The sequence below is a fragment of the Diuraphis noxia genome, unplaced genomic scaffold (assembly GCF_037042655.1).
Source record: "Diuraphis noxia isolate RWA-SAM2 unplaced genomic scaffold, SU_Dnox_SAM2 contig0005, whole genome shotgun sequence".
NCBI lineage: Eukaryota > Metazoa > Arthropoda > Insecta > Hemiptera > Aphididae > Diuraphis > Diuraphis noxia.
This window is the reverse complement of record NW_028301715.1, coordinates 3,594,275-3,608,245: the sequence shown is the minus strand read 5'-3', so window position 1 is coordinate 3,608,245 and position 13,971 is coordinate 3,594,275. Positions and strand designations below refer to the sequence as shown.

Sequence of the window (13,971 nt, the reverse complement as noted above, 5' to 3'; positions counted from 1 at the left end):
TAAGTCAAACGTACATTTTTTATATACCTAGGCATGAAATTAAACGACATTAAATAAAATATATATATTTTTTTTTAAATTAGTTGTTTTAATTTTAATTTTTATAATTATCTGTTATTTATCTAGATAAAATATTTTTATCTTTTTGTTAGATGAATTTTATTTGTTTATCTTTTATCTGTATCTTAGATGAAATTTAGTATTGTTGTCTTTATCTTTATCCAGATGATTTTTTTGTTATCTGTTCCTAACACTGGTAATAAATTAGTTATTAGATTATGGCAGGTACAAAATTGTATATTCTATGGGTGTGAAAACATTTTGATTTTAGCGTGAAAGTCAAAAAAATATCAAACTATTTAAAAATACATTTTAGGCAATAGTGTAGGTACATTGTAGGCACATAAAAATATTAAACATATGATTTTTAAATAACGGATTACATTAGAATTTAATGGTTATGGATACTTCGGGTGCTGAAGTTTGTCTGGTCGATAATATACTTTACTATAATTATTAAATTAAATTTATCATGACTTTCGTATTTGCAAACCTTTACGTTTTTGTGTATGTGTTGTTATTTACGTTTTCTTAATAAAAGCGTTTTTATCCAGATAAGATATCACCTATATATTAATACATAAGGGAGATAATATGAGCGATTCTCATTCGGTTAATAATATTAATTATGCGCATTAAACACAAACAGTAACTACAGAAGTTGTTATATTTTCGTTACTATGGATTAATGGAAAATACAAGTGTATAATATATGCACATATTATTATTATATTATATGAAATTATTTAATAATATGATGATATTAACATTTAGAGGTATATTAAAGGCTTGTTGAGATTTTAACATAAATATGTTTTTAGCATGGATACACGATAAAATGTTTCTGACTGATTTTTCGTAAGGTTTTCGTTGTCGTGGTTATTTATTCACAAAAACATATTAACGATTCTTAGATTTTTCTTGTAATGGAAAAATATCAAGTGGTGTGCTATAGATTTATTTCCAAGTCAATCTGTTTCCAAGTAGTCATATATATGTGTATAAATATATTGCTATTTTAGTTTATTTTTTTAAGCAGTGTAATAATAATAATCTTATATGATGTTTGAACATTTAAATACCATTGTAAAGTTTGTGCTTTTGGTTCAAAATAATAATAATAATAATACAAATCACAGCATGCAGCAGTTAATAACATACATATCTGGTAAACAATAAAAGGAATATATGGTTCTGGTGGAAAATGATAGCTTAAAACAAATGATACGTTAACACTTGGTTAATGTACAACAATAATGGCTATAACGTAGGTATATATGTACATCAACCGTGTAAACCTGCCCATTGTCAATTTTATATGTATACAATAACAGTCTGCAGTGTATAAAATAGCTATTTATCCGATGAGTAATACATTTACGTGACTATGCATACGTTTTTGGAAATAATTGACTACCAATCGTACGTTTTTAAAACAACGTTAGAAATATATCGCAAGTTATTGGATAAAGTTGATAATGTATTTTTATTTTTACAATAGTAGGTACACGAGTATTGTTATATGTAGCAATAATGGATAATATTTTGATATTAATTAATAAAGAAAAAGATTTACCTACTAGCCTTACACGTTACACAAAATATGATAAATTAATAACGAATACCTCTTGTTTACAACATTTGTATTGTAAATCATCTCAGATTATTTTCGAACGACTCGTTGAATTGGATTTAAATTAAGTACATATAACATATATATTGTGATGGGGTTTTGTTAAAAAAATAAAAAATAATGTTGTGATGATCAAATATGGTTACCTATCAGTATTAATCATCACTATGCTTTCAGTTAACTATCCGATTTCTAAAATAACTTCATCATAATTGTATTTAATAATATTTTACATAAAACTCATTCGTCCGGTGAAACGATTAATATTTCTGCATCGATTAACGATAAAATTTTATTCGTATTCCGTTTGACCGACTTTAAATGTAGTGGACGCAAATTGTATGCCATTACAAAAAAAAACCTATATAACAGATACCTATATATAGAAAGTTTAATTTTAGTGTTAATTTACTAATGCACTAGGTGTTTCACGTAGTACTAACTATTATTATCAATGGATTATAATGTTGAAATAATTTGATATGTAAATTACATAAGATAATGGTAAGTTATTTCAAAGGATACTTTATATTTATTGCTAATAAAAAATAATAAGTATATTATAAGACGAATTAAATAGAAAATTAAAATAGATATTCACCATTCAACCTTTGTTTTGTATAAATCCATTGAAATAATATATTATTTTTATTAATCAATAATTTGAATTTATTTCTTTACATTGATTAAATTAATAATTAATTTTTGCATACCATTAATTAAAATATTTTTATTAATGTATTACATTTTTATTGTAAAAACAAAAGCCAACATTAAAATTTATATAACTACTATTAATACAACGTATAACAACTAGCAAGTACTTTTATTATGCTATATTGGACCCATATTATTATAAGGTTCAATAAAATAAATATCGCGTAAAACCTATCTGTGTTTCGACTTTTTACGACAATGTAGTTTTCATCGACCCGACACAAAAAACTTCTATAACATCTATTAAAGCATAAAATAAAAAAATAATTATACTAAAACTATAAATAGTGTTTTTTTTTTTTAACCAAGGAAGTAGTTCTGTTTAATTGTCGATTAAAAATAATATATAATAGTGCATGTTAATAATATATTAACAATATCCTAATATTATGTACCATTCATTCATCATAATTTCTGCACATGCAACCACATAAACCCATAACATGGCATCACAGCTCATTATAAATGTTTTAAAATTCAAGTTCATAAAATTAATTGAATTCAGCTCATATAACTAAGTATGATTATTCTATTCTGTTATGATATTAGAAATGAAATTTTTTTCTGGATTTTTAGAATATGTTTAGATAATTTAATTGAACAATTAATTATTATTTGAAATATTCTTTTTTTAAAGATCCTAATGATTTCATTGAATTTGTAAAAATTATCTTAGAAAATTCATATCCTAAATTATATCTTGCGTCCTTGCCTAACCTAACGGCTAATCTGCCGTGTAAAGTGAATAAGGCAAATTCAATTTACTTACTATAAATGTATAGTATTCAAGTAATCTATTGGTGCTGATCAAAATTGAAAATTTCAAATAATTGAAGATGATAGTAATACCTATCGTTCTTACTCAGCAATCAATGATAACAATGAAATTGAACGATAATTATTTCAACAGTGAAAACATGATTATTAATTATTTTAAAACATTTTAACTTTTTGAAAATTTAATACGTCCTAGAAAACAAATCTTAAATGTTATGTTATAATCTCTGTTTTTTTCCCGATATGATAGTAATGAATAATTGTGGTTTTGAGTTTATAATAAATTGAATTCAATCAAAATAAAATATTTTTATATGTAAATGATCCAATTAAATAACGGTATTAACCATAAGCCACGCACCAAATGTGGTCGCGTACATTAATTAAACTGTACCTTCGTCAAATTGAAGATCGTGTCAAGGACACTGATGAGAGTTGCTGCATATGTATTCATTGTCAGTTTCTGCCGTGTGATGTTATTTTGACGTATTATTTGAATTTTCAATTTAAAATTCTGATCATAATTTGTTTAACATAATAATATGAAATATGGATTAACAAGAATGTTATCTAAACAATAAATAAAGCCATATTATTATTGCTGTGATATTAAATATTTAATGCGTTTTGTTTACTCCTATTTGAATTCAATTAATAAAATTATATTGTAAGTGATTTTGAATTTGTTTTAAAATATTAAAATCATATTTGTAGTTACTAAATTATGAAAGAGCTTAAGTTTCAATATTGTTGCCAATTGGCTGTGTATAGCGTCCAATAAATCTCAGTTTTTTTTTTTTGTTAAATGATTAAATTACTAGGCAATAAGTACTGTCTACCGACAGGAGCGTAGCCAGGGGGTCGGACACCCCCTCCCGAAATATCATCGACGACATGTTTTTGGAATCTGAGTTGAACAAAAGAACTAGTTTTTTACAGTAATAATTTCTTTTTTAATTGACCTCCCTCCCACCCCCAAATAAAATCTTGGCTACCAGTCTACCGATATCATACATATGTTTTTATCTTATACTCGAATAAAAGATAACTTATATGGAATATTTAAAGAAAATCAATGAATTCCGATTAGCATTATTGAAAAATATAACATAATATTATGGAGCGTATAATCATGCGTTATAATCATACACATCATGTAATAAAAATCCAGATTTTCTACTTACCTATAGGTAACGTTCTCCACTACGTTATAATACGGTGTAGTATACCGACTAAAACCACTGTACTGCTGTTGTTACCTAAGAATGTATTTAATTTAATATCTATGAGTAATATGAATTCAAAAAAACAGGAATTATTATAATAGTATATTATATTATTTTGAGTGGGCGTTTCAAGAAAAATGTCTATAGCGCTTTCGAGTGGATTAATTTTTAATCATCGATGGTAAAATGCTTAAAACAATTTTAAATAAGTCGTCATTAAAATATAATAATAATATACTTACTGTAGTATTGCACAGGAATAGTCACAGATATAGAAGATAAAGTGATGGCAAAATATTATGTATTTTAGACAGTTTTAGTAGCTCATTTACAAATTATTTCAACAGCGCCCTAAAACTATAATATTATGCAGACATTCAATACCAACCGATTTTATTTGATGAAATAATTGTAGGTAATGATAAAGTCAGCCAGATTTAGATTTTCATTGCGCCAATTAAAAAATGTTAATAAATTTGTTTGCTTTCAATATTTGGCGTGCATATGACATTATGAATTTGTATGACAGATTTAAAGTTTAGAAAAATCAACCTATATAATAATATGTTTACTGTACTACATAAATAAACACATTCATAGGTAGTCTGGTTACCTACACAGTTTACGAATTGCGTTTCGTATAAAAAGTATAAGAGGTGTATGTTGCTGATTGCGTCCAGGATTTTTGTTTTGAGCACATCTAAATAACTGCGTTTCCATTACCTGTGATATCTAAAATATTTAAAGGAAAAATTATCGGTTATTACTTATTATTAGGGCTCGGATGTTGTTGCATTTGCAATTTTTTTTCTATTGTTCGGATTCGTTGCTAAGTAGGTACCTAAGTTATAAATTTGTTTCAAACGAGTACCAATTAATATATAAAAGTTTTAAGTGCAACTTTTGACCTTTTTTCAATGTTATTGCAATTTCGTTGATTGTCGTCATTTTTAATACAATTTTATATATTTTTTTATGTTATCACTTTTTTTGTTTGATTATACAGTGCAATAATTTTTAAGGTAAGGTAAGGGTTTTTTAAAAAAACAAATCAAAAATAATTTAAATAAAAAGTTTTAAATTTTGATAAAATTATTTGTAGATTTCTGAAAAAATAAGAAGACCGCACAATTTACCAGATTTTTAATGACTACTGACGAGAATTTGAATTTGAATTTTTTTAATTATCTACTCGTTTAAAACCTATCTAATAAAACTTTATAATATTACTTAATAAAATGACTTAATCCATTTCATAAAATAATTTGTTAATATATTTTTTTAAATTTTTTTGGTAGAAAATATTTTTTTATTACAATTTTTAAGTGCAATTTTGGGTTTTTTTTCACAGCAATAATGCAATCAATTTTATAACATTTTTAGTGCAACATCATCCGAGCCCTACATATTATTATCAATTATTTTAGTCTTTACTTGTGACTTGCTTTCCGTAGACAAACACAATTATTATTGCCGCAGTACAGTTTTAAGTGTCTCATTGCTAACTTGGCATGTATAAAACAACGTAGCATTCACTTAAACGACAAACGTATAACTATAGTAATTAATAAAGAAAAATGTTTTAAAAAAATAACGCGGATTTTCTGTCGTATCTAACAAATTGCAGGTAGCTTAATAAAAAAGTTATCTTTTAAATTTTTATCTATACCATATTTTTTATTGGAGTTAAGATTACAAAATATACGTACAAAAACAATATAGTTTTTACCAATAGACAATAATTGTAATTTTTTTCATACAATTACAAATGCAATAATACAATATTAATATAAAAAGCAAAAACGATATTTTTTTAACCTATCTGTAGTTGTGATTGCCTTGTGAGCCTTAAATCTGTATAAAAAAAAAAAAAAAACGGAAAAGGAAATATTATAATAAAACAATTCGGGACGAAACCACCATGGTTTCCAAAATATAATTGGGACGCGATTAGGAAAGGATAATTCCTTAAATTATAATTTCGGTAACAATTATAATATTGTTACCGAAATTCGTATGCAGTTGTTACCTAAGTTAACCTAGTACAAGACGTGCGCGCCGATAATACTGTGTTTTTTAGATACCATATACACGGTGGTATAATAATAATATTATGATTAAGAACTTTGAACGCTTTTCATAAAAATAACATTTTCATTTTAAAACGATTTTCAATATATAAGTTTTACATTACCGCTTGCTACATAGTTAGGTATCTATATAGCAAGTTAACGGCATTGTGGTTTTTTTCCACGTTACTAAACGCTTTGATTTTGAAGGTACATTTTTTTATCGTTAATATTTCTTAGCGATTTTCTCATTTATTGAGTACCTGCCACCTATGAGTCTTGTAGGTACATTAACCATACATAACCAGATACAATACAATAACATTAAAAACTTATAATTGAAAATAAGATTTAAAACATAAGACAAAAAAAAAAAATGTTTGTTTTTGAAAATATTTGGCTGGTCGTACTGCCCAATAGTATTTCCACATTCGTTTTTAATTAAATATTTTTTTTTTATATATATATATATATTAATATTAATAATAATCATAATCAACAATTTGATTTAGTTAATTTGACACGCATAAATATATCATAATATGTAACTTAGCTAAATGTGCATTAAAAATAGTGAACGAAGGTCACATATATGCACTGAACGGTTCTAAAATGTTTAAGTACAACGATTTAATCTTCCTGACTACACGCGCGACGGTTCGTATTCGCCTTAAATATTATGCAATATACATAATATATAAGCTTGAACAGCTGACATTAACAATATAATATAATATAAACCAGGTGATTCGTTTAAGTGTCTACACTCATTATTTTGTGAAAAGTTTCAACTTTGTGAAAAAGTTATTTTTGTCATACTATATATAGCAGGTACCTATGTCATTTTTATTTCTTAAGATTTTTCATTTTTTAAATGACATCTTTTTTTTTAATTTCATATTTCGAAGCACAATATTATTCGGTCATTCGAAGTATTCTGTCTGTAAAGATCAATTATTCGGAAAAACAAAGTAGAAATTTATTGAAATAACGAATGCAAACACTTAAATAGGTCACTCTGTTAAAGAAATAATTTACCAGAAAATTCGATATGTAATTATGTGAATTGAAATAAAACGCTCGGTGATGATTAATATCTTACAGTTTATTACATATTATATTATTATAATTAATAACTATTAAATAATATTTCATATAAGTGCACAATTTAATACACATGATTTATTATATTACTCTGTTTGAGGTTAAAAAACAACAAATGCACTATAATACACATAAATGTCAAATTTACTATAATATCGACGAAATCGTAAGAATTTTGATTATTAATACATTATTATAGGACAAGAACAATATTATAGAAAGGTTAGGTTAAATTTAATAAATTTATTATAATATTATTTTAAGCATATAAAATATATAATTTTTAATTAAAAGAAAATTGGAATATATTATAAATGCAGCGTATGTTATAAAACATAATAACATTATTTGTAAAAATAATTTTAGAACATTTAGTTTGAAAAGTTCCGGGTTTTTAATATAACATTTCTTTTGTAGATTCACTGCCAAAATTAATTAGCCCTCGTGTCACGTCAAGTCAATTTATTACTATTATATAGATAACGTAAGCAACTGTTAAGTCGTATATTACCGTAACATATTGTACGCACTTAAAATTAGTTCCATTTTTAGAAATTCATACCTTTACAGCTATACAACTTTACTGTTTATATTTATTACTTTTAGAAATTTCAAATTATAAAATAATTAAACATTATAAGCATAATATGTGTTCAATCTTCAATCAAAATGTTGATTTTAATTTATTATGAATGCTAAAATACATTAATCTGACGAACTTTTAATGGATTTTTACTATAAATTATCCATTAAAAAAAAAAAATTATTCATTACAGAATAAAAAATACTACCTATGCTGGACTAGTGTACAATAATAATTGTAGCCAAGTCAATTAATACATCAATTAAACAAATGAAAATTTCAACTGAAAATGTATCATATTATAATTTTATTAAAATTTATGTCACTATTACTTAATTTTGAAAAGATTACAAAAGTTAGGCACATAAAATATTGTTTATATAATATTATTGTTAATTAATACAATTCATTTGAATAATAATAACAAATAATTAAGTTATAACATTTTATAACTGATGAACGATAATAATAAATTTCACTGAATAGGATACAAAAGGTGTACAAATTGACAACTCATAAAGAAAAGGACATAACTACGCTCTGATGAATAATTATATTTTAATTAGTTGTTGTTTTTTTACGAAAACAGAAATGTGGAACTCACTCTGCACTAAAGTATATTACGTGTACAATTTAATAAATCAATATTGATATGAATTTATTGTATACGATAAAAATGGTTCTAAGCGGACTTCAGTACGTACATATATTTCTAAGGCTAATTTTATTACATTTCAATATGGTCATCTATAAATAGTTAATTTTTTTTATTAGTTATAATAAGGTAGGTTACATTGATTTGTCCATGTATAATTCACATATAATATTATAATTAACGTATTATTTATTAATTAATATAATTATTATATTTTTAACTTATTAGTTTTACTTATAAGTTAATGCTTAGTACCTACCAACGTAGTTACCATAAGTTGTACAAAATTTGACATAAAAATGAAAAAAAAATTAATAATTTCAAATTGACAACAAGTCAATATATTTTTTAATTAAGTCTACAAAACAAATGTATCTGAAGTTAATAATTTTTAAATTTGAAAAAATTAAAACAGATTTGACCTTAAACTAGTTTTGCAAAAACATTTCCGTTTTTCTCTATGATTTGTTTTTTTGTTTTTCACGATTGCATTGATAAGTATTGGGATTTTCTTTACTTTTTACATCCTTTAAAACTAACAACATACAATTCACTAGCAGATATCACCCTTAAAAATTCAAGCTTTTCAAATGCTTCAAAATGAGATGACAGTCAAACAAACAAACACACACACACACACACACACACACACACACACACACACACACACACACACACACACACACACACACACACACACACACACACACACACACACACACACACACACACACACACACACACACACACACACACACACACACACACACACACACACACACACACACACACACGCACACGCACACGCACACGCACACGCACACGCACACGCACACGCACACGCACACACACACACACTATTCATCATTGTAAAACCAATATAGTATATACATTCATCGCTCCAATCACAATCTCAAAGGTAACAAAAATTTTGTTTGGCAAGTAACAAAAAAAAAAAAAAAACAGAGGGATAACGGTTTACGGTTGATGTGTAATAATATGAGCAGATCGTAACATATCCGTAGGGATAAGACAAAAGTCGGAAATGGTTGACGGTCGGTGGTTGTCTTGCATTCTCGAAATACATAGGTATATAGTAATATAAATTGATTGACGTGGAACGCAAAATATGCCAATACGATAAAAATAAATAATAAAACGGAAATAGTTAATATCTCAATATAAAAAATCTGTACAGCCATAATATTCAAATTTTATTTCATTAATATTCATCATGTTTATACATTTTGAACATCGAATAAATTATATTATACCATCGGCTAAAAGGTTCAAGATAATAAAGTATAAGCAATTACTTTTACTAAAACGTAGATGATGACCTTCGAATAAACCCGTGTTTTTTTTTTAGTATTTCGTGTAAGTACCTACGCTGTTTGTACAGAAAACCATTGGACAACCTTTGCGACGACCTTTTATTCGAATTTTTTTTATTTTTTATAGTAAATACAAAAACACCTTCACCGTACTAATTTTTTTTTTATGATTTTAACTGTACCTATAGGGTTCTATTCAAATTTTTTATAAGACCACTTTTCTGTACCCAAGTACAAACTTTGTATGGCAATTTGCCATATTATTGTAAGTAAAAGATTAAGTGATACACCGATATGTAAAACGAAACAACTGCAGAAACTAAACTAAAAATATGAAACTATAACAAGTGTTGGTAATTCGAAATTTAGCGAAAATTATTTTACCATACAATATCAGTGATTGTTACGATGTCTCTATACATATAATCGATTGCTATTATAATGATGATCTATAGATAGATACATGTTTTAAACTTCTGTAAAATATACTTTTATTTTTATTTTGTAGATTTTCATGTAAAATAAGAATAGCGTTACATATAAATTGAATGCTGTTGCGTTTGTGTTTGTATTAAATCTATTACTATTGTAATTCAAATATCTATGAAGCTTATTGTACCACGAGTACAGATTGTTAAACGTTCTTAATTCAAAATAAAAAAAAAAAAAAAAATGTATTTTGTGGAACTTAAATATATGCTTATTAATTATTATGTGATGGAATGAAAATTTAGTATATTAATGAATATACTTATTACACTTATTTGTATTGAAAGAAAACAATATTTGAAAATTATTTTAACTTAATACAAATATCCAATACACACTCGACACGCCTATGATATATAATCTGTTAAATTTTGATAACTAGAATTACTAAATATATATTTTATTTTTATTTTTTTATTAGTTTAAATTTATTTTGTTTCTTATTTATTTTAAATAACATAATAATAAGTGTCGTAATATACTGATTTTTATTGTTTTATTTTCTCCATTTAGATTTCATAATACGATTCGGTAAGGGGTCAACATCAGTCGATTACAGAAGAGATATGATTAGAAGAAATGTGTGCAAAAAATTTTAAAAAAACGTCAATATGTATATTATCATTATCGGTCAGGTAAAATGTATTGTACATTTCAATTGGATTTTGTATATAGAACGGCTTCGGAGAGAGACACTTCTAACCAAATGATAGTTTTAAAATATTTAAGTAGGTACTTACGCGTGTTATATACGTTTAAGTTAGGTCTTACTGGTGGATACAGTTCTCTGGAGACTTCGATGATGTGATAGTTATAAATCTATAAATAAAAAAAAAATCAGTTATGTTAATTAAACGAAATATACACTCGGCGACATAAAACATTGGGTTCATGATAATATTATAATATGATATTTAGAAATATTATAATATGACATTTGTTCAAATATATATATAAAAAAGGCAGAGAAAAAAAGAACACAACATAAGAAAAATTGAATTAGAAAAGGTTATACAGTTTGGTTATTTTTAGCAAAGTTATGATTTTGTTGGAGTTTTCATATGATCAACCTGATCAATGATCATACCCTAAACGTAACCTAGGCTTGTTAACAAGAATAAATTTAATGTGATGCAAAATTTCATTTGCTCACATATTTATTTATTTTCATTCGATTACATATTATTAAAATGTAATGAGTTATTTTTAAAGTTATATTTACTGTAAAGATACTAATACCGCAGAAATCAAAAACTGTTATAGGTACCGCGACTACTGAATGATCAGATACGGGTAACGTAGTCTATATACCTACTCTACATGGATGTGTGCATTGAGAGAGCGTTACAAAAAAAAAAACCTTTTTCGAATGGATCTTATACTCTTATCGCTCGTTAAATTATCAAACGAAAATATTAACCGTCTGTTGGAGATAATTTTTATTACAAATACGCACAATTGGTTTTCCCCGTATATTTTTATTTCAATGTATTTTATGTTATGAAAATATTTTTAAGAAATCTAAGAGATCAAACCTGGTGATAAGCTTGTAATATTCTAGTCAACTTGAAGAAAACAATGAATTACCTGTATGTAAATATGTTGCCCTGTTGTTTGAAAAATATCAAACGATTTGTTTGATATACGCGTAAACGTTGAAGTAAACCATCATCATTATAACTATGTTATGGTAAAAACGTTAATAGGGTTTAATAATATGATTTATTAATATAATTTTATTTTATAATACGATAACTAAAAATTAAAAGAATAATAATGATTGTTCTAACAATATCTGGCATTTTTATCGCGATGACCATTGGTCACGAATTTCTACGACTTAACAAAGTATTATACCACTAACCGTACAGTCTGCAGGGGTTGAGCCGACCCGGTGGGACCATAAGAGGTTTATCGGTGCAACTTGACTTGACATTCATGCAGTTCATGACCTGACTGGCTATAAAAAAACCCATTTCTTGCCCTGCCTGAAAATTTCACCACTAAAAGGGCGGGTAAGTCGTGGATGTCGCTCTGCTGTACAGTAGGTTACAAGTGGGTTACTGTAATGGATGGAATTAAATTTGAATCCAATGATATTATATAATTGTATACAAAAAACGATTCTGAGCGAAGACGGTTTATCTGTCTAGGATATAATATTATAGATTATTAAAAATTTCAAATCTTAGATTTAAAAAGAAAATTTTTAGTAATTTATAGTTTAAAATAACTTGCGAATTTTCGTGATTTTCGTGATTTTTGCATACTTATATATTGTTAAAATTCAAACTTTGAATGCTTATAAAAATAAATTGTGACTATGTATTTCTTTTAATTTCCAACTGCTATTGTAAAAATAAGTTAGGAGCCTTGTATTAAATTTTCAAATCTTAGAATTAAAAAGAACAACTTTTATGAATTTCTATCAAGATAATTTGAACATTGCCGTAATTTTTACGTATTTAGTCAAAATTTGAACTTTAAATGCTTATAAATAAAAATTGTGACTATATATTTCTTTTATTTTTCAATTGCTTATTTAAAAATATATTATGAGCCTTGTATTAAATTTTGAAATCTTAGATATAAAAGGAAAATTTTTTATGAATTGCTAGCATAAAATAATTTACGAATTTTCGTGATTTTTACATAATATGTTGTCAAAATTTGAAATTTAAATGCTTATAAATAAAAATTTTGACCATGAATTTATTTTATTTTTCAACTGCTATTGTTAAAATATGTTAGAAGCCTCGTATTAAATTTTCAAGCTTTTCTACCGAAAAACTAATTTTTTATCGATATTTATAGAAAAAAAAACTAAAAAAGTTGAAAAATTAAAATGTCAGTAAACAGCTCAAAACAAATCTATATATTTTGAAAATTTTATCAAATATATAAAATGCCTATATAAACATTCAGTGAAAATGTCAAGTATCTGCGTTCATTTGTTTTAGAGTTACACCAAAATAAGGAAATCGCTAAAAGTGAAAATCCAATGTTGTACAAATTTAAATTTCAAATGCTCATACAAATTTAATTTAAATTTCCGGTGGAATTTTTATTTGTGATAAAGATTGAAAAACTTGTAAGGAATCTTGTATTAAATTTTTAAATCTTAGATTTAAAAAGAAAATTTTTTATGAATTTCTAGCTTAATATAATTTGTGAATTTTCGTGATTTTTACGTATGTTGTCAAAATTTGAACTTTGAATGCTTATAAAATAAAATTGTGACTATGAATTTATTTTATTTTTCAACTGCTATTGTAACAATATGTTAAGAGCTTTGCATTAAATTTTCAAAATTTTCTACCTAAA

General features: G+C 25.5%; 1 protein-coding gene across 2 annotated transcripts in view; it reads left to right on the top strand.

Annotated features, from left to right (window-relative positions):
• Positions 1 to 13,971, top strand: part of LOC107164719 (protein tyrosine phosphatase 36E) — a 208,327-nt gene that overhangs the window by 33,939 nt on the left and 160,417 nt on the right. The window contains exon 2 of one of the 2 annotated variants that reach the window (XM_089228616.1): positions 11,161 to 11,178. The exons of the other annotated variant lie outside the window; for it this stretch is intronic. Coding sequence (XP_089084742.1) covers positions 11,161 to 11,178 — 18 coding nt within the window. The remainder of the gene's footprint in view (positions 1 to 11,160; positions 11,179 to 13,971) is intronic. 2 annotated transcript variants of the gene reach the window in all.